Source organism: Dermacentor andersoni, chromosome 4 (assembly GCF_023375885.2).
Source record: "Dermacentor andersoni chromosome 4, qqDerAnde1_hic_scaffold, whole genome shotgun sequence".
In the NCBI taxonomy this organism is placed as follows: Eukaryota; Metazoa; Arthropoda; class Arachnida; order Ixodida; family Ixodidae; genus Dermacentor; species Dermacentor andersoni.
The window spans coordinates 41,091,363-41,113,816 of record NC_092817.1 but is presented as its reverse complement, the minus strand read 5'-3'; the positions used below and the strand labels follow the sequence as shown (position 1 = coordinate 41,113,816).

At 46.4% G+C, this 22,454-nt stretch overlaps 1 protein-coding gene across 2 annotated transcripts; it reads left to right on the top strand.

The window, feature by feature from the left end:
- The first annotated feature begins 123 nt into the window (after positions 1 to 123).
- On the top strand, positions 124 to 21,653 carry LOC126536988 (uncharacterized). 2 transcript variants are annotated; one of them, XM_050184069.3, is made up of 10 exons: positions 124 to 214; positions 8,442 to 8,536; positions 9,327 to 9,408; positions 10,199 to 10,378; positions 12,797 to 12,937; positions 13,213 to 13,312; positions 15,440 to 15,559; positions 16,857 to 17,039; positions 17,884 to 18,001; positions 19,277 to 21,653. In XM_050184069.3, exons 2-10 carry the CDS (start codon positions 8,485 to 8,487, stop codon positions 19,417 to 19,419), a joined length of 1,119 nt encoding a protein of 372 aa, XP_050040026.3. In that variant the 5' UTR covers positions 124 to 214; positions 8,442 to 8,484; the 3' UTR covers positions 19,420 to 21,653. The 2 variants fall into 2 exon arrangements, with proteins under 2 accessions (XP_050040026.3, XP_054929615.2); XM_055073640.2 differs by lacking the exon at positions 124 to 214 and adding an exon at positions 2,381 to 2,480.
- Positions 21,654 to 22,454: the final 801 nt, after the last annotated feature.

Genomic DNA, 22,454 nt, shown 5'->3' with positions numbered 1-22,454 from the left:
CGGCGCGCTCGCAGCGAACAAGGGGCAGCCCCGGTCTGCCGCGAGGCGTCACGCGACCGCCACCACTCGCTTCCCAGGCGGCGACATCGGCGGACGATCTCGCGCGCATCGGTGGAGTCAGCTGACACGGCTGATCACGTGCGCTGCCGTCCCTTCCTGCCGGGCGGCTCGGCCTGCTCGGCGCCAGGAGCTGCGGCCCTGCGGCTACAAAAAGGTTCGTTTTCTCCGTTCGGCTGGCGCGCTGTGCGCACATCCTGGGGGCGTGCTCGGCGTAGCTGCGCTAAATAACTCGGCACTCCTCGTCGTTGCTTTCACGTCGCCTATGATGCCAGTGAGATTTTTATGAGGTCCTTTTGCACAACCTGCTGTCATTTGTTGGTAACCTTACAAGTTGATAAGACGTAACGTACAACGTTCGTGTATCCAGCAGTAACGGCGATTCAGAAACGTGATCGACTGGATGGATATTTTCGCTTATGGCCACGCTAAGCTCGCTGCGGCTGCACGATGCAGCTTTTAGCCGAGTTCACTCCGCCGGTAGCACACTAAACATTCGACGCTGGCCGTGCGATACTGCCTTTGCTCCTGTCATTTAATACCCCCGTGGTTGCTTAGTGGCTGCTAAACCACTAAGCACCATGTTGGGCTGCTAAGCACGAGGTCGCGGGATCGAATCCCGGCCATGGAGACCGCATTTAGATGGGGTCGAAAACACCCGTGTACTTATATTTATCTGCACGTTAAAGAACCATTGGTGGTCCAAATACGGGACTCCCCCACTATGGCGTGCATCATAATAAAATCGTAGTTTTGGCGCGTAAAACCCCATAATTCTTTTTTTATATATATACAGCAAGGATTAAGTAGTCATTCTTACCCGGTAAAGAATAAACAGCGCACAGCTGTGGTCGGGTTTCACATGCTCAAAGCAGTGAGTCATACTCGAGGCACGTGTTCCTATGCTCTCTGGGTTGTGCCGTTTTCAACCGCGCGCGTCGATGGCTGCAGATCTCTGATGGCGGCGCCCAACCCTCTTTTCTCGCACTTGTCACACTGTTTTGTCACACTTTTCGGTCTCACGCATTTTCTCACTCTTTAAAACACCTGTACAAGACTTTCCCCTTTCTCCGTTTCAGTTCCAGCTTTGTACGATGGTCGGTCCGCGCTTATCTAATCCACGTTACTCCTTTCTCATCTTACCGCGGTACCATTAATCTTTCGTTTGTATCTCTCGCTGCTCTGCCCTCAGCGCTGTCTGCGAACGTCCGATGTCGCCTTGTTTGTCCGTTTTTGTCTGGAATAAGAGTCAAATGTAATACAAGTAGTTACTCCATCAGTATGGGTTTGCAGGGGTACCTATCCTCTTAGAGTGAACAATGCCAGGCTGCAAGAAGTGATGAAACATAAAATGGCTAACAGTGTACCCTTTACAGAAAAAAAAAAACACGAATAGAGTATCACATACAAGCTTATTAATCCGGACAACACAGAGGCTCAAAGGAAGATGGAAACTTGAAGCGATGAAGTGTCAGGTATGGGAGAAAATTGTTAGACAAGGAGACCTGCCTTCTTCGAGACAACTGCAACAACTGTCATTCCCTAACGAAGACAAGTTTAATTGTCTAAATGTTGCCTATCAATCTGACGCTTCCCTTGTTTGGTCGCCGCATAATTACTGAGTACAGCAGTTAGACAATCGTGCAATTTGCTGAGTAGGCGAGCTCTACCGCCGGTATCCGCAGTTTGGGCTGTGTAGCAGCATCTAACTGAGTTTTCTGACTGCGCTCATTTAAACTCCTCATTTAAATTGAGAGGAGCACGACAGGCAAAGACATATAAATCACGAAGCGTCCCTGTTTTTACGGCGCCTGTTATCTTTATCTCACGCAGTGTGTTTAAATGATGATCCCAAGTGACTAATAGCTACAGCTATCGCTATTACGGTGGAGAGCATAGGCATAATAGTCTGCGCGCCGGGAAAAACTGTATAAGCACGTGATATTACGCTTCTTTTTCCCGCTCTATTATAGCCGCACGATACGCACTGAAAACAGAATCGATTAATAGAGGGCGCTGTATTACACATCCCCAACTCTTATGCCAACGCGGCTCTCCCTGTCATGCCTGAAAAAGTGCTATACAGACAATGAACTGGTACTTAAACGCCCCCCCCCCCCCCCCCCCCCCCACGTGCAAGCCCCATAACGCGCAGCAGCTGATTCCGTTCTGCGCGAGCTTTCAGAGCAGCTGCTGCGTGACCTACAGTAGTTACAACCCCCTCCTTTTCTTCTTCTTACGGCCGCACGGTAGTGCGTCCCTCGGCGTACTAAGCGCAGCTGGCAACTGCCATGGTGCGCGAACTTGCTGCGCCTCGACGCAGGCGGAAATCTTCCTCTGGAGCTGCCGAAAATATTTGAAGGTCAGCTTGCGAAACTTGCTAGGTTGAGGACCACGCAACGAGCGATGAAGCCAAAAATGATGTGAGTAACGTTAAGGGGCATGAAGACAGCAGTGTGGATTAGAGACCGAACGGCGGTAGCCGATATTTTAGTTGAGGTTAAGAGAGGGAGAAATGGAGTTGGGCATGGCCATGTAATGCGGAAGCAGTGCTTCCAACTCTAGGAAAATTTCCCTATAGATATGGGGATGTTGGTCATTGTTTAGGCAAATAAGGAAAACTGTCCAAATCGAGGGACATTTTTGCGCCATGGCAATAAAACGGTGAAACTACCAAGGCGATGAAGTGTTTTTATTTCAGTTATATGCAAATTATTTTCGCATTAGCATGCGACCTATGACTTTTGATCGTACGGTAGCTCAGCGAACGCATTTGCCCAGTGAACAACAGTGTGTGGAGGTCCTGTGCCCTTTGTGCCGAAGTACTGCTACTGCGATTTTGCCGTTCGTACCCCGAGCTGTGCTGTCGATGTATCTGCACTCTGAATGAAATATCGATCCGTAACCGGCGAAACAAACAAGTGCTGGAACACCAAACAACGGGTCACGGGCAAATCGGGGCGTGTGCGGACACATACCTAGCGCCGAGACCGACAATGCGGTCGTGGCGGTAAATAACAGCCGACTACGCACGGGTATGGTAAAAGTTACCGCGAACTGTCCATAGCCGGAGTTGCCTTAACAAGAGTCCCATTCGTCTCAGTTATGTGCTCGGGCGAGTTTTGCTTTAGAGGAAAGATAAAAAATTAGCTGTGTACCTGTGGTTTTGCTAAGTCAATACACGGCATTAAAAGATGTATTCACATATATACATTGGTGTGGGGAAGTTGCACGCTGTTATGACACTTACATTCTGTAAGGGAGGTCGGGCGCCCGTCATACTTACAATTCGAATAAGGTTCCGTGTAATCTTGGCACTTTGGTCTGATGCAAAGCAACTTTGGGCAGCCATAAAGTATACATACGTGCATCGACTTCTTCATCTATGAATATGGCTTCAAGTAGGAGGCTGTCTTGTTAGCATAAAAGCTTGCGCTGTGACATCAGTTCAGTTTCAGTCCGGTGACTTCATTAACGGAATATTTTTAACGGAGCTTTAAAATAAACTTAAACTAGAAAATCTGCAGTGAAGAATGTCGAAAGGAAAGTGAGAACTGCGCAGTGAGATATCGAAAACTAATTCGTAAGGGTACTGTTTAGATAAAAGAGGCAACAGAAAGTATATCGAACGCGAGTCGATGATAATCTAACAGATATATTAAAAGGAAGACGCGAAGTTCGGCAAAAACTTCTGTAATTGGTAGAACAGGCCACCGGTGGTATACGAGCCTTTGTCCTTTCATTGGAAGAGAAACATTTCTGCGGCAAAGAATTAGATTCACTCATGAGATTTAAATTCTGCTTAAGAGGCGGCTAGAGGCGTTTAGAAATAGGCTTTCTCTTATAGTCCCAACTGCTATGTTAGAGATGACGATGATGATGATCGAGGATTATCATCATCGTCTTATTTCTTTAATTGTCCACTGCCGGGAGGAAGGCCCCTCCCAGCGATTTCCAATTACACTTGTGTTGCAATAGCTGGTTCCGCCTGGCAACAGCAAATTTCCTAATTTCATCACCCCACCTAATTTTCTGCCGTACTCGACTGCGCTTCCCTTCCCTCGGCACCCATTCTGTAACTCTAATGGTCCACCGGTTATCTACTCTACGCATTACATAGCCTGTCCAGCTCCTTTTTTTGTTGTTATTGTCAATTAGGATATCGGCTATCCCAGTTTGCTCTCTGATTCACACCGCTCTCTTCCTTTCTCTTAACGTCACGCTAACATTTTTCCTTCCGTCGCTCTTTGCGCGGCGCGTAAGCTGTTCTCGAGCTTCTTTGTTAACCTCCAAGTTCTTGCCCTATATGTTGGCACCGGTAGAATGTAATGATTTTACAATTTTTGGCACCGGTAGAATGTAATGATTTTACACTTTTCTTTTCGGCGACAGTGGTAAGCCCCCAGTCAGGATTTGGTATTTCCTGTCGTATGTGCTCCAACCCATTTTTATTCTTCTGTGAATTTCCTTCTCATGATCAGGGTTCCCTGTAGACCTAGGCAAACGTGCTAGGCAATTTTCTTCTTTTCTTGTGGAGAAACAATGTAGCTGTGGAATTTTTGTAGATATTTCCAAAATATCCGCCTATATCTCCTGTAGCCCTCGATTACACAATGCGTTCATGACTGCTGGTATCTCCATTGAATCAAATGCCTTTTCATAATCTTTGAAATTTGTAGGGAGAGGCTGATTGTTCCGCAGGTTTCTCAATTACCTGATTTATGACATGGACGTAGTTTATTGTAGAATATCTCTTTCTGAAGCCAGCCTGTTCTTTTGAAGTAGTGTTGCCCCGATTTTATTGAAGATTATCTTTTCCATTATTTTATATAATACTGAAAGCTAGCTAATGGGCCTATAATTATTCTATTCTTTAACGTCTAGCTTCTTATGTAGTAGCATAATGTCGGCATTCTTCCAGTTCTCTGGTGTACTTGAAATCGTAAGTCGTAAGGCATTACCTATAAAGAGCCGCAAGCTTTTCAAACATTAATATCCCATCCATATTTGATTAAATCAACTGCTATTACATCTTCTGCCGCTTGTCCCCGGGACATGTCTTGCAAGTCACTTCTAACTTGATCGCTAGTTATAAAAGGAACCTCTATATCCTGTTCATCACTACTTCCAATGGATCGAGGTTGCGTGACTGCTCTTGGTACTGTACAGGTCAGTATAGAATTATTTTGCTGCTACTACTATATCATCTAAATTGCTACTTAACTTTCACTGCATAGATCTTGCCCTGTCCTATGCCAAGTTCTCTGCTCACTTATTTCATGGTGCAGCTATTTTATTACTGCTTCTTCAATCTTTCCGACGTTATAATTTCGGATATCGCTTAATCTATTCTTGTTTATCAGCTTTAACAGTTCAGTAAATTCTATCTGATCTCTTGAGTTAGACACTTTCATGCTTTAGATTCTTTATATACTTTCGAGAACTTACCTACTTGTTGCCTCGGTGTCTTACCTGTCACTTCAATTACTGATTCTCAGATCAGCCTAGTTATGGTTTCGTTAATTACATCTATGTTGTTTTCATCTTCCTTTTCTAAAGCTGCATATTTCTTTGCGAACACTAGCCTGAATTCATTTGCGTTTACCCTTACTGCGTCTATATTGGCCTGTTTCTTCTTGACTAATTTTGCTCTTTCTCTGTTCAAATTCAGAACAATCCTAAATCTCGCTAACCTATGATCACTGCCTTTACTCTATCTAACACTTCTACATCCTGCACTTTGCTTGGATTAGCAGAAAACGTGAAATCTGTCATTTTTTTTTTATTTTATTTGTTTGCTCCATTAAGGCTATTCTAGGTCCACTTCCTGTTACTGAGCTTCCTGGAGAAGGTATTCATAATTCAGGGTCTATTGTGTTCCGCGATTTTTACCGACCTCCCTCCTCTAACATTCGCAGAATCGATGCCGTAATTGCCAATTGCTTGTTCCCCAGCCTGCTTTTTCTCCACTTTTGCATTGAAGTCCCCCATGGCTACCAGCTGTATACTGAGCTTGCGCCTTTCTCATTGCTAATCCAACATTATCATAAAATTATTCTATTTCTTCGTCATCATGACTCGAGGTAGGCTTGTACTACATTTAATATTTATCTCCTATTTAACTTTATTTCGATGACGGCTACCATCCTATTAATGAAGCAGAATTCATCAATGCTGCCCGCTATGCATTATTAATCGCCTAGGAATCGTTTCGCCGTCGGATCACGCGCAAGCAGCCGTGGACTAACCACCGAGTTAATCTTTCTTTTTCCATAACCTACACCAATGTACGCACTTTCTTGCACCAATGTACGCAGTTTCGTAAAACGTCATCTTCGTCATGCGCCGCAACACGTGAAACTGCTGGCATACAAAACCCTCATCGGACCTAAACTTGAGTATGCGAGACCGATCTGGAACTCGCACCCAAATATACCTAAAAATATGCACTCGGATCTGTTCAAAACCATGCCATTCGCTTCGTCCATTCTTCCTATTCGTATGACGTACATCAGCGTTCCATCCCTGGAGACAAACTCCGGTCTCGAAAGCCTCGAATCTCGCCGCCGCATCGCCAGCCTCCGTTTTCTCCGCAAGTTTTACCGTAGCACTCTAAATCAAGCACCTTACATTATTCATCCGACCCGCATATCTCACTGCACTGCACATCCGTTTCAGATCGCTCGGCCTTTTTCTCGAACTACGACTTTTCCGGGTTCCTTTTTTCCCCGCACTGTTGTGGACTGGAACTCCCCTCCCAGACGACGTCGTCGCCATCAGGTGCCCACTGTCGTACACAGATGCTCTGAGTGCTTATATTATAGGGCAGTGACTTGTATTTATTTGTTGAATATATTAACCCACGAATACCCCCAGGAGGTCCTTAAGGTGAATCAAGTGATGAATTAGAAAGATAGCAAGGTGGGCGAGTTGGTTAGAAGTCATCGTACTTTTGGTAAGCCTACTCCTCATTCTTTCTTGTTTAGAAGGCCTCTGTAGCACAAGCCCCACCAGTTCTCCTAACCTCACTATAGGGCTAATAATAATACTAGGCGATGCCCGATAAATTCTAAAAGAGCCCTGCTAAGGTAGCCTCAATCGAGAGGGTTCACGCGTTAAACGTTGCCAAGTTCAGTTTCTAGTTAGTGATGATATGTTTTACGGAACAGTATCCTCGGAAGGCGTATACGTTGTGTGTATGCTGTGTATGTACAGTCGACTGCAACGGTATTTTGGAGTACGGTAACTGCGAACAACCTTTCTTTCTTTCGGCATCTTGACCTTTCTACTTCTCTCTTATAGTAAGGGGTGTTATTCGGCGTCGGTGAATTTCGCTTATCTCACTTTGAGGGGACGCTGACTGGCTAAGCGAGGAGACAGAATGCCCGTCGCCCGTCGATGTGCATGGCGCGGGACGCCACGCGTCACTCAGAAGTGAATAAGTATGCCCGAAAGTGATCAGTCGAAAATACCTCCTCTGCTGATTGAGGTGATGAGGAGATATGAGAAAAAAAGAACTATTTACGTTGTCATGCACATCTGCCCACTGCAAGTAAACGAAAGAAAAAAAAAAGGAAAAAGGTCCGTGTCAAAGTATGCTTGCGTGTTCACTAGGATTTTATCATTTTTTAAGGTTACAGAATTTTAAAAAAATTGCTTGTAGATAACATAATTTTACTCACTGAGATGGATTATTCAAAGGGGCGGACATTACGTTCATGAGAAATCGAAACACATATTCAACTAATTAACAAAAAATCACTGATTAACTTTCTAGTTGCTTACTTTACCAGACAGATTGCAATTTACGAATTGTAGCCGGTGACATTGCGAGGCGTATCTACTTGGCATTAATCTCCAGAATTACTGCAGTTTGGAGCTATGTGCCAATAAACTCGCCGTAAAAATTCACTGTTGTTCCACTCACTTAAAAAAGAACGCAGTTTTATGCATTCAAACTCAAAGGTAACCGAACGCCCATGTATTTCGTCCCACATTTCGGGAAATAAGATCTCAAAACTGGTGTCCGCCTGAAAATTTATTTCAAGTGGATACGTCTTGCAAGCTCACCGGCTACAATTTACGAATTGCAATATGTGCCGTAAAGTAATTAATAAGGAAGTTAATTAGCGAATTTACATTAATTTGTTTAATATGTGTTTCGATACCTCGTGCTATTAATATCCGCCTCTTCGAATAATCCAGCTCAAGGGGCATGAAATATGCTATCTGCCGCAGGCAACCTTAAAAAACTCAGTAAAACTCAAAATTGATCATCCCGTATGCTGAAAACATGCGTCTCCGGAGGCACTGTATGTGTTTCTAGAGCTGACTCGTTGTGTCAGCACTTACGCATTTGCACTTCTCTTATCTTTCTTTTTCAGACTGGTAGGAACACGGCTAAACCTGTTTCTGTCTACCGACGCGATGACGACGTTCAAGCTTCTGTGCCTCTGCTTGCTCATTGCTGCAACACCAGGTGAGAACGACCCTTGGAGTGAAGTGAATTGCAAATATAGCAGAACCAGCAATGTCAGATGCACAAAACTGAAGTTACTGGCCGTGACTTATAGAGAGGGGTGGTCGAAAGGTTATAGCTATTGACGTTTGGCAACCCCTACGGCTGTTTGGTAATGACTGACATATTGGAACTCTTAGTCATGTCTTGTTGCAATGGGACCGCAACGATTCCGAAACGTCAGTGCTTAACGAATGTGTCATGTTTCTGAAACATTTAACCTTAACGTATCGATACTCCCTTACCATTATCTGACTTCGTCACTGACTGCAACTTACGTCTTTCATTCATCGCGTCTGACCGGACGAAGTTTTGGAAGGTTCCCTGAAGAATCGCAACTCCGAGGTGCTTTTTATTCCCTTCACGGCGAGGTCGAAAGTTGTGGGAGTCGGTAGTGCACAATGTAGAACCCTTTTGGGAGGATTCCTGAGCTGTGGCGGCTTTGCTGAAGTTGAATGTTTATTTTCAGAGCATTTACTTGGGTTGGGAGTGTGGGGGGTGGGAGAGGGGAGGAGCGAGATACGGCGGTCGTCCATTCGCCTGTGCTAAACCTTCACAAATTGCAAGACAAAAAGTGTTGTTCTCACCGACTTTTTATTGATTTCAATTGGCTTCCTGTAGAGAGGCAATAGAATATCATGCATAGCTTTTTTTTACAAGAGAGACTGGCGGTACGCGAAGCTGTGAAGAGTGAAGAGTACGTATGATGGCGAAGGCGGTGCCCTGGACGTGTTGTTCTCTGTCGTTTCAGGCAACGCTTGGGAGTTGCTAGTGTCGACGCTGGACATGCTCATCCCTCTCGGGAGTGAGTCAGGATTCTTCGTCCGGCTTGAGTGAGTACCTCGGCCTGAAATCCATCATGACATTCTTTATTTCGTGGTACAGCTCGCGCAGTTTCTTTTTCTGTCTTTCTAATAAAACATATCAATTGTTTAGACTTTATATGAAATTATATTTAGGCTGCAGCAGGGCTTTAAGTGGGCATAATTACCTTTGTTTAGCGTACTCGTTTGCAAATTTTAAGCCCGTAAACTTTGTAGGCTGTCTACAGACAATGGACTTATGGATTGAGACCTTTTGTAAAGTCTTACTTAGTGTAGAATTTCTGTGGAGATACCGTTTAGAACCTCAAACGCACCGAAGTAAATGGACTTCTAGCAACTTCTTCCTTAGCAATTTGTGAGATGTATCCAGAAGAAAAGTCCAAGCCAGTGCACAAGGGTGACGGACAAGGTCCTTTCTGAAAGACAGACTTTTCTTTTTTTGCGTGCGTATGAGCGCGGACATCTTACTCTGTATAGGAATGGGAAATGAGATCGAAAGATTTTAGAGAGTGAGAGAATAAAGGAGAAAAATGAAGAAAATTTATTGGGTGCAGCTCAAAATGATATTTACTGGTGAAATTCAGGTCTTTCCATAACACGAAGCGAATTTTAGTTACACTTTTTCGCGAATTACCAAATTTAGAGAGGTCAGTAAACTATATAAATTTAAGACCTCCCACTCTATTGGAGCGTATAAGATTTCAACGGCGAAGTCCTCGCTTATTTAGAGAAATGGGCACACGCGGCTGCCGATAGCTTCGGCGGCGGCACCGTGAAACCGTTGTGGCCGCGCTCGCAGTCGTGCCCCGAACGAGAGCGTCCAGGTGCACGCTGCAGTGAAGGAGGGCTGCAGCGCGGTCACCCTGCCAGGGCCAGCCTGGATACCCTTGCAGGGGATCGAACCGGCCTGGATCAACGTCTCGGCCGTCGGAGCCGGCCACGCCACGGTCGAGCTCAACACGTCGCTGCCTTTCGTCAGGTTCGATTCCTTTCTCTCCTGCACGTGACGTCCTATAGTGTGCCCGCATGATTGGTGTGCGGACCAAGAGCCGAAACGAAAAAACACCGTACGCTCGATGACGTCAGTCTTTCTGGTTGCACGCAACGTGGTGTAGTATTGGCCCCTTTTTGCGGAGCAGTTTGTTCAAAAGAAACGAGATGGCGCTTTGGGCGACGCGCCGCTTACGCGCCGCACGTGGCATCAGCGACATGTAGTGCACGATTGCGAAGCCATTACCGCTTCTACCTTGCTTCTGTGCGATCAGCTGTCGGAAACGCAACCGAGTTTTCACTAACACGCTGTGCTCCAATCTTGCTGGATTGACTCATGTGGATTGAAGATATGTGCAGCAGTTGGCTGCAAAAATAGTGACTGGCATGCTATGGAATGTAATGAATCTGTGTAGCCAAGTTCGCGGACCGCTGGTGCAAGATAGTGTCCGTACGTGGTACTGGCACTTTGAGATGTACGGCTTTTGTCGAGGATACAGAAATTTGCTCGGCCGCCAGCGTTGTATCGCTAACCTTCAAAGAAAGGGCGCCAGCCCCGGAACGTCGGCAAGAGTGAGTACCGCTCGTTAAACAATGAAAAAAAGGGAGTACCGCCGCTTCCTATCATAGTATGTTTCGCGCACAGTTTTTACACACATCTAGCCTAACTGGGACGAAGACTTCTGCCAGTTCTATTACCAAGATGTCAAGAATAAGTGAATGGGCGCACACCTGAATATATGCGCACTATATACGCACAATAAATGGCGGACTACACTGATAGCGCACGAATGGTCGAAGCTGAATGTTTCGCGACGGTCCACAATAGTAAGCGAGTTACTAGCAATAACACATCTTTGTTACAATGTATTATAATGTACAAGATAGCTACGTACGAAGCCTTGTGCACAGCAAGAACAAATCTATCGGAAATGAGCACACCCGCGAGTGATTAGGAAGAAAATAATCAGATAGTGACCGCATCGAGGAACTTTACTGAATCAGAAACATGACAGGCCGCTGCTTCAAAATAATTGCCAAATAAAGAAAGGATAGCAAAACACACTAATCGCGACTCAATTCATGATCGAAAAGTTTGGATATCTTGGAATACATAATTAGCCCCGCTTTTTGAACAAGCACCATATACACTGCTCGCGCTGTTTGGACATAGCTTAATCAGCTCTGAAAGCTCTTTTGCATGTTCTCTGAAGCTGCGGCCAAAGCTTCGTGTCGTCCATTCAATCACCATCTACGATATCTCCTGAAACAGAGGTTTGATAAGCCGCACCGGCGTCATACACATCCGTTGTAAACGCGGAGGCAACGGAGGCAGTTGAGGCAAGCAATGGTCGCGTCACCACGTGATCAAACATGGCAGCGCCCACGGGATCGCCGCGAAAAGGGTCAATATATATACTGTTGCAGTTGTATCTTCGTAAAAAAGTACAAGCGTACGCTGTTACACACATATCTTCACCCACTCGGTCGGTTGGTCACGAAATAGGCAGTACTCATGAGTAACGTGCATTGCTTTATAAACTGGATATATACATTTTAAACGGTTCGTTCTGCTCTTCTCGAAACTTTCTCTTGCTACGTAACTTGTAACAGATGTCCGGTACCGAACGATGTTTTACCGAAGGTGTAATGAAAAATTCTGGTAGAATTACTGCCAATCTAAAAAATCATGATCATCATCATCACTGTCATTCTCTTGGGCATCATCGGCATCACGTGATGTCGTTGCTCCGACATACGCAACGTTTGCGGAATCGTCTAAGGGGGCCCTATGTCACAAAGAGGCCACAAGTCTAGATTCAGCAAACTAGGTATGGGTAGGCAAAGGAATTAACGCTTTTACATTTAAAGACACGGCGGCAGCGGTTATACTGTGTACGGTCGCTAAACTTGCGGTTAAACAAAATGCCGCGTAATGCGTAAAACAATGCGCAAAACGCCGTTCTACGCATTCAAGCACAAAAGTGACTGGACCGCCAGTGTATATCTTCCCAAAATTCTGGATTTGGAAAATGATGCATCCGAAGAATGATTTCCAATATGTCTAGGCGTGTAACAGACTGCAATTTGTAAATTGCAATATTTGCCGTGAGGTAGTTACTTCAAAACTTAGCGGACTTTAGTAATTATTCAATTATTAATTTCGATTTCTTGTACAAAAAAAATGTCCACCTCTTTGAGTAATCCAGCTTGAGGACTCGAATTGTGCTACGTGCCGCAGGTGATCTTTGATAAAATGTTGGGCAGTGTTTGCAGAAACACCTGTGTGTAAGCCGCCTACCCTCCTACACCTCCTACACCTCCAAGTGTGTGCCAGTCTTACTTGCTTGGTCGTGTGTGTGCCTTTACTTTCGAGCGCGAATTGTCTCACGCCTTGGAATTGCAGCTTGGCCAACGCCTTCGTCCACGTGGAAGTCTTCAAGCTGGGCTGGCTGGTGACCTTGAGTGACGTTGTTGGCTGGATCTACTTCTTGGCGTGGTCCGTCTCCTTCTACCCTCAGATATACCTCAACTGGAAGCGAAAGTGGTGAGCGCACTTTCTGTTTTCTCCGTTTCCTTCCTCTTCTTCCGTACTTCAATTGTCTCAGCTATTTCCGCGCAAATTTAGAGTTAAAAAAGCAACCCAATGTCAATACCGAAAAGCCTAAGAGGCTCAACCTTACAGCACGCGCATTGCTGTTTTCATCCTCATTTTCAATTATGCCTCACTGCAGATTTCCTTTCTTCTTTGACTCTAGCGAATGACCAGCGCTCTCGTTTTTTCACAATTAACGGACTCTGTCTTGCGCGAACATTTCGCAGCGTTGAAGGACTGAGCTTCGACTTCGTTGGGCTCAACCTGACTGGATTCCTGGCGTACTCGTTCTTCAACTTGGGCATGTACTTCAGCCCCGTCGTTCAGGTAAGCGCCGCGCCGCCTTCGTGCGGACGTCCTTTAACAACCTCTCGTTACTGCAGGTCTTGGAAACGCCACTGCCGCTGCAGCAGCGTGGTTAAAGAGATTAAACTAGGCTTGGTTAGGCGCCTGGCTGTTAACATTCAACATTTGCAATATGCGTGAGTTTTATGACGAAGCGAACGCTGATGTGGCGCGCCTTTCTTGTGTATACCGTTGCTGCGACGACCCTTGGCATACGTGATCAGCAGTACCGTGATGCGCATTAGTTGGCAGATTCTGCGAACGCACCTAACGTAACGGGACCGTGATATCCTCTGGCTTCGACGAGTAGTATACCACCGTGGTGCATGTTGTGTAACATATTCATGCATAATAATTAAGTAGGGAAGTTTTACGAAGAAACCGTGCAAGCTGAAAGAAAAAGAAAGCTACCCGCTGGTTGCAAGAATACGCTGGTCAACCGTGCTAAAATATAATGTCCACTCGTCTTGCGCGGGCTTTGCCCGCGGTCAATCTGTGTCAGCGGCAGCGATAGCGACACTTTGCGTGAACGCGGGACTTCAACGAATAAAGTTGCAGCAGACAAGACATTGAAGGGAACACTTCATTATTTTTTCTTACCATATTGGAGAAGTAGCAGCAGCATTCAGAGAGAGTGATGCGTTTTATCTTGTGCATGGGACAGGGGAAATCGAAACCCTGAACAAGACTCGATTTGCTTCGTAAGACAGCCGTTTTAAAGGCGCCGGGCTTCTTGAAAAAACATAGTCCGCGAATAGCATACGCTCCTGGCAACACCTCAGCCAAGTTTTGCATTCGTGCGCTGCGCGTGGAGCTCGAAGGCGGAGCGCAAAGTCATCTTTCTCTCAAACACTCTCTTTTCAACAGAAGCCTGCTCCTCACTATTTTCTGAACGCTTTATTTCGTAATATACCGGATTCCCATACGCGGCTGCTGTTGGCCAACAGCTGACATCAATCAAGAAGGGTGTTTGGATCAATGTGCTTCTTCCTACTGTTACCGTGTATATTTATTGACGAAGTTTAATAAACAGGCTCAAGTAAGCGAAAACCTGCTTCCGGATTTCGATAATAATTACGTACTTCCGGAAAAAGTCTACTGTCGTCTGCTTACGCTCGGCCGCGGCCGCCCGCGTAGGAATTGAACTTTGGCCACCCTGCTTATCGGTGTCGCAGCCGTCGGGTCTCGCTAATTTCGACTAGTTTCGAACATTCAACTAGCCTCGAACCACACGGAACTTAAAGCGAAACCACATGCACGCTTTCCAGCGCGCGCTCGCTCCTGGCCGCTCCTGTTTAGGCGCCTTGGCAGACTTCGCTTCGTATTGAGCTATTAACAGCGCTTCAAAAAAAATGCGCAAGTTGGATGCGGCAGCTATCCGTGGGTCGGGGTGGTGCAGGACAAAGTCTGTCTGCGCCATGACGCAAGGCCACACTGGAACATATGAGCGCGAACACGCACTCAAGCCATGTCGTGCACAAATAAACGCGGCGCATGCGCACGATAGTTGCGTGGCTGCTGCGGTCTGCTACGTCACGTAGATACCGGGGCCGCCGCGGGGTGCCTCGGCGAGGCCGCTGGCCGAGAGCACAGCGGCTCACCGAGGACAACCGCGTTTCGTGCGCCGTAAGCGCTAAAATAGGAATAGCGGCGTCTGCGTGATCACCCAAAATCAAATTTGAACTGCGCGTCACGGTGACGTTCAGTATGGGTGGACCGTTGTGGACACGCACCGCTCCGCCGTACCCTTCTCAGTGCAAGGCATTGAAGAAGGAGCGGAAGCACCGCGAACGGAACGTTTGATTGCCAATAACTCCGCTTTCTGCTGAACGCATTGAATTACTTTTTGCGGCAAGGTACTTCTGAAATAGCCTAACTTCAACTGCATTTCTTCACTTCGATAAAGACAAAAAGTGGTTCCGAGCCCCTTTAAGAGAAAGCAGCATATTTTTATGGATGCTTGTCCCCCTCATTAGAACTGATTTTTCAACTGCAGCAAAGCCCATCGTTATAGTACAACAAACAGCCCAACACTGATGTAGCGAATAAGCCTTGAGTACGTCTTGACCCTTCTTATGCTCTGCTTGCGTTTCCGACGTCTGCCAACAGGAGGAGTACCATGAGCTGCACCCGACCGGCGTCATCCCCGTGGAGCTGAACGACATTGTGTTTGGCCTGCACGCCGCGTTTGCCACCTTCGTCACTGTCGTACAGTGCTGCATCTACGAGGTGATCCTACTTGAATATTTTATGCGTTCTCCCGACTCTGTCCGCCGACTATCTCAGGCACCGTCATCTCTAAAGCTCACTTAAAACACTTGCAGGGTCTACGTATATACACGTAAGCTTGAACGCTCATCTGTCGCTGTGGGATCCGAATCAAGGGTCCTTTATTAATCATATATATGTTAATACGCGACTGTACTGCGGGTTTTACTTTGTCTAATTATTCCCGCTTGCGCCGCTTGTATTCGGGAAAATTCACTCTGGCAATTCTCAAAGTTACCTTACGCAGGAAAATTACCCTTTGTATCGTTATTCTGCGAAATATTTCGCCGTGAATAACGCTCAAGATGTGGCGTGCCTATAATGAGCCTTTCATCTCCTACTAATAATTGACAAAAAGCAGACATTTTTTATTGCGTGTAGCCCCTTTCCGAAAACAGCGCCTACGAACCCAGTTTGAACGTCTTACGACATGAAAAATGTAGGCACGGCTCTAGTGGTGAAACCTTGCCCAAGAGAAAAGCTCTGGCATGTGCATGTATACACCACTTCGTCTTCGCGTGAACCACGAGTCTTCGCCCTTTGTACACCAGCTGTTCATCTATGACACATGTGGACTTTCTACTATACCATAGCAGGCCAGTCTCCACGAATACTGCATCAGAACGAAATCTTACGTCTCCATCTGGTCGCGGTCAGCTGCGCACACTATAGGAGCTACAGTACTTTCCCTCACAATGCCACGTAACTTTCGGGCTTTCCCAGCTTTGCAATCTCTGACCTTCGAGTGATTATCGACTTTATGCACCCGCACAAAACTACTTCGATACCGGCTTCGTACAGTTTCGGTGGTTAAGCATCGGTCGGGCAGCGCATATGGCGCGGTAATGTAACCGTGGTTCTGCACATGTTCTTTGGCAGCCTGTAAATGCACGCCCATGCATAAGCGATGACTCTCTCTGTTCGTCGACCGCCGTCCGTGCAATCACCTGTTGCCGTTACCGGGCGAGTTCTCGTTGGCGATGCGTGGCGCAAGTTGGCCTCGGTAAACGTTTGTCTTGCGGCACACTCGTCTTGCATGATTGCCAGCGTCAAGCACGACTCGTGACAATATACCCAAAGCGGCCGAATGAGTACATGTGCCTAACTGCCGAGTAAACGATATCGACGTAAGGCCACACACGGTTCCGCGAACTGCGAAAACGACGAATCCCCGGGCAGTAGACCAATCTGAGGCGAGATGCGTCTGCAATATCGCTCTGATAGCGGACGTACGTGTTCTGCCCTTGTGTGATCGCAGCGCCGTGGTCAACGGGTCTCGTTACTGGCGCGGCTGCTTTTGGCCGCGGTGTGGACTGGAGCCGCCGTCTTCGGAGTGGTGACACTCTCCGCGGGCAGTCACTGGAGGACTCCGTGGCTCCTCTACCTGTACTACTTCTCCTATTGCAAGCTCATCATCACGCTCACCAAGTACATGCCTCAGGTACGCAGGGCCGTCACGGCTAAGGCACGTCTATCGGAGAACGTATTAACGCTGCGCTCAGTTCATTGTGGAGCACTTCCATGCAGAGAAAGAGGGGGGAGAGGGAGGGAGAGAGACAGAGTAGTGAAAGCTTGAGATGGTAACCATGCTACGTGCGAAGAGGGAGGAATGAAATTGGAGGGATGTACAGAAAAATGTAAAGAAAGGGAGGGTAGTTCAGTGCAAGCACACGCTGGCTAGTCTGTACTGGCGAATAGAGTGAACGAAATAAGAGGATCGAATGAGAGAAGAGATAAAAAAGAGAGATGGAAAAAGGAAGTGTACACATAAACGCGACGCAACACACTGCAAACTCTTGGCGTCTGTCACACAGGCTCTATATTACTCTTGCCCGTAACAAGCCTTGCTACACGTAAGGCTTTCTGTACTGCAGATGAAAGGGACCGAGATAACAAAAAAAAAAAGACGAGAGAAAATAAGATAACTCTCATGCAAGGGTGCTTTAGATCTCTTAGAAGCGTTAAATCTCTTCCGCAAAGATGCGCTTTGTCAGCTCAACTATGCGAGCGTTAGTGCGGCTTTTCATGCGTGTCAGATGTGAGGTTTCTACATTGTGCGCAATTTGTATATATGTTTGTAACTTTTGTTTGTTTTGTTCTTAGCACGCAGTCTTGTGCCTGGTCACTTTTTTTCTTTTCTTTTTTTTAACTTATTAGAGTTTGATAGAGTAAAGCTATTATTTCGGCACAGGCATGGTCCTCTGTAGCCAAACTTCCAATTTTGTCCCGGTAACGAGAATGCTTCGGTGCCGTCGTTATAATCGTGCAATTGTAACCTGATCCAGGCCTACCTCAACTACAAGAGGAAGTCCACAGCAGGCTGGAGCATAGGCAACATCCTGCTTGACTTCACTGGAGGAAGCTTGAGCCTGGTGCAAATGTTAATAATCGCCTACAACTACGGTGAGTCACCATTACAATGGCCCGTCGAACAACTTCTAGTAATTAATGGCTGTAGCTCCGAGCAGTTTCCCTCACTATCCTTCCCAAGTGAAATTATTATTATTATTATTATTATTATTATTATTATTATTATTATCATCATCATCATCATCATCATCATCATCATCCGCAAATCTGCCCAAACTTGTTTGACCATTCCTGAACCATATGTTGTGTGTTATACTGTCAGTTGTTTAGATGAACGTAAAAAAAAAAAGTCGAACGACGTGGTGCCTATAGCTCTCGGAAGTTCATTACCAGGGCATCGCACCTGAAACGTAAAAACGACAGATCTAACTATAGTCCAGGTTCCAGCGCCCGGGTGTTCACATCATGAAAACGTTTCATACACGAACATTGTACTTCGCCTGATAAACCGCCAAAATCAACTTCCAGCTGCACGATGGCGATAGTTCTATTTCTCCCACATACAAGCTCCGTCGTGCACCGCATGCGTGTGGCTTCTACGGCTCTTCCCAGGTTTGCAATATTATCGGAGGTATGGTTGTTCGTGATGTCTTTTTGTGGAGGCCGGTCGTGTTTTAGTTGTTTTGTGGTGTTATCGACGTCTGTAAACAAGTAAAACAGGCCGATAGCACAAAGGTCCCTCTACAACCGGAAGTTGCGCTTTTTTGCTGTTGCTCTTTTCTTTGAAGTTCACGAAGTTGTCACTGGCGGCGCAGCGCGCGGTACACTGCGGGACATTTTCTCAATGCTGCGCATTGGTGCCATACTTGCTTCAGCAGAGTCGGGAGCAGTTTTGTGTGTGTGGCTCATTTAGAAGCTTGCTGTTCGCACCTGCACGCAGGTATCTGCTTGGCACCTTTTTTGTTTGTTTGTATGACCGTGGGGGTTTGTATGTTTGTTTGTTGTCCTTGGGTCATTGCAAAGCCTCGTTAAGGAAACACTTAAGATACGTAGTTGCGCAAAAAAAAAAAAAAAATCCCGAGCCCTTGCCGCGATGCGCGCATCTATCTATCTATCTATCTATCTATCTATCTATCTATCTATCTATCTATCTATCTATCTATCTATCTATCTATCTATCTATCTATCTATCTATCTATCTATCTATTTCCTTCTTTTTTCATGGATATGCGGTTGTAGCGGGCACAGTTAGAACGGTCACCTCATCTCATCTCTCATGCAGTGACCAGTGACATAAGTGCTTGTACGTGTAGGTGGCATTCGCGAGCATGTTGCTAATCTTCGGTGGCGTGCACTTTCTGGGCGCAGACGACTGGACGTCGCTGTTCGGCAACGTGGTCAAAGTGGGACTGAGCTTCATCAGCATGGCGTTCGACGTGCTCTTCCTCGTCCAGCACTACGCCCTCTACCGGAACGGCCGGGTCGAGATTACAGATCAAGGAGAGAGCTAGCGCCACCGCAGTGTGTCCACGTGGTTGCTTAATTATCACGGCGTTGCCGTGCTACCGATACCTTCAGCCACGAAGTGCGCGCAGGCACCGCAGCGCGTCTGGATAGCGCACGCTCAGATTTTGACCATGACGGAGGACTCCGCGGAGGCGTACTAGTCCTAGCGAATTAGGTATAGCGGTACCGATACAGTCTGGTTCCGTTAAAGTCCAACCGTACACGTTTTCGTCGGCTAGTACAGTAGCGCCAACCTATATGTATCCTCCTCCACAACGCTTATCGCTCGCTCGCTGATTCAAATTTTCAATGTGTCAATGGAAAGTTGCTTATACGACGGCTCAGCTTCTGGGCCGTGTTCGGAAACTTGGTTCGGATTACACAAGTATCATCCGTGATTGGTTATGGATCGCCGCATCGATCATATGTTTATTATTCCTGTCGCTGTCATAAAAGGCAGACGCCCGAAAACCGGCTAATGAGGAACGCGAAAGCAGCCATTGAGATCGCTCGCCCGAATGGCAGTACTAAACCCATTATGCGCAGAATAGGCGGGGACAGAGGGTATCTATAGCCAAAAGTCGTTGCTTTGATCTATGGGTGTACGGAATCCTTAAAATCAATTTATAATAAATTACAGCGTTTACGCAGAAGATAGAGAGTTTTCAAGGAAAAATGAGACGAAGAGATCTGGAACCAACGTTACGACATCAGGACTTGTATTCCTGAAGGCTTACACGGGGTCGATTCTTTTCATAATGTTCACAAGGGCATCCGCCCTACGAAATTGATGCATTTGTGCGTTACTGTCGAAATAGTTTCAGTGTACTTTTCAGGTTGTCAGCCGTAAGCGCTATGTGGAGGTTTTAGCTACAGAATAATATATTTGTGCGAACATTGACGCGGTCGAGCCACAACAAGCGTTAGCGTAAAGCGGAACCGGTACGAGCGACGAAGCATGGAACGAATGGCGGCTGGCACTCATCAAAGTCTGGTGCTACTTCGCCAAAGCGGGATTAGCGTGCGTTTTTATGGCTCGGTGCCGCTCGCATTACGGACTCGCCGCCATGCCAACCTGTTCCCACTAGTCAGCGCTTGGTCACAGGCCGCTGCGCCCGTACCGCTCGTGCAGACCTGGGACCAAAGTTTCAGTGTGCCAAATTCTTCCAGCGTTAAAAAACCGCCCATTCGGTTATTCTGTTACAGCTGTTATAAGCTGTTAGTTGTTATAAACAGTTCACAAATGTTCTGTGATCACATCCGTCCTTCCCCTTAGTGTGCGCATGACACAAGTTAGCATGTGCCGTATATTCATGTACATAGTGTACGGAGGCTCTCCGCCGAAACCTTTCTTTTTTTAAATATATCCAAGCATTGTTTCAAATCTTGGGAGCGCTGTAATGTATCGGTCACGTTCCCGATGTTTTGAACAGGTATACTGCCATGTGATGCATGTCTATCACTTTGTGCGTGTCATTACTGTGATTCGAGCTGAAATGATGCATGTCTCAACGGAGCGGTGACTCTGCAACGAGGGAAAAGAGAAAATGAATCATGTATGCCTGCCAGCGGCAATGTTCAGCAGTTCATTTGCACTTCGCGAATTGCTTTGGCTTAAGCTTAAATAGAGGGCCCGCCGACTAAAGTTTATTATTAGCTGGCCTCAGTCAAGGTTCACATGAAAGTGGCTGCGTGCTTGTGAATAATATGACTATGTATGCACCCTTGTCACCAACCTGTCTTCTGTTGTGGAACCGCCAAATTGGCGGTTTCCTTTTGTTCTATTGCTAAAACATAGTGTGCATTGCATGCTACAATAACTGTTCAGAAGCATGTACGCTTTCGATGCAACTGCTTGTCACATCTACCATTGTAATTATTTGCCATCGATAGTTGTTTCTATCTCGTTTTCATATCCCTCTATATGTTCTCGTTCACTTAACTAGAAGATTATGCCTACCCATTTAACACTGCCAGGCAATCGTACTAATACAGCAAAGCCACCGACGAGCACACCACGCAAGCTTGACAGTACGCTTTACGTATAATGGTTAAATTCTCTTTCTTTTTTGTTTGTTCAAGGTTACCTCATCTGCCATAACTATATCTTGAATGTCATAACTGCTTATTCCCATTGCAGGACGAAGGTTTCTCCTAGAGGTCTCTAGTTTCACTTATCTTGCGTCTGTCGACTCCATCTTACACCTGAATAAAATCCTAATCTCATCGCGCTACCTAATCCTTCTGTCGTTATCCATTGTTCCTTCCCTAGGCTTCCATACTGTACTTGAAAAAGTGGGCACCAGCGAAAGCAATGGACGCGCACACAATGAAAAGGCGTTAGACACGCCGCCCTTGTCTGACGTCTTTTCCTTGCGTGCGCGTCCTTTGTGCTTCGCTGGAACCCCCTTTTTCAAGCTCATCATGCACCAACTGGCCCAAGAACTTGCGCCAGTGTTCCATTCTGTATTCCCATTGCTCCGCCAGGCGGTGACACCGATCGATCTCCCGGCAAGCCGTGTTCTAGAATATTGCGTACACTATTCCGCAAGCTGGCACACTCATTATACCTATTTTTAAGAGGCCAAAAAACAACTCACTGCGCACAGGAGAGGGCAACGTAACAGAGCGCGTGCCCCGTTGTCCTGTCGTGTGTGTGTGTGTGTGTGTGTGTGTGTGTGTGTGTGTGTGTGTGTGTGTGTGTGTGTGTGTGTGTGTGTGTGTGTGTGTGTGTGTGTGTGTTTTGGCCCTTAAAATTAGGTATAATGAATCAACACCAAGTTGCCCAGCAAGAAGTTCTCCTAACACACTCATCGTGTTTTACGCTCGACAAAGGGAGATCAACCGACCGCGTAGTTCCCCAGCTGACGTCGCACGTGAGAAAGCGCCACTCAAAGTTCTCGGGGCCGCTTAAGCTGTCACTCATATCAAGATACTCTGAGGATGAAGGGGAAGCGGAATTCAGCAATAATGAAACACATAGCCCTTTGGAGCTACTATGAACCTGAGGTGGAACGAGTATTTTGGAAAGGAGTAGTGG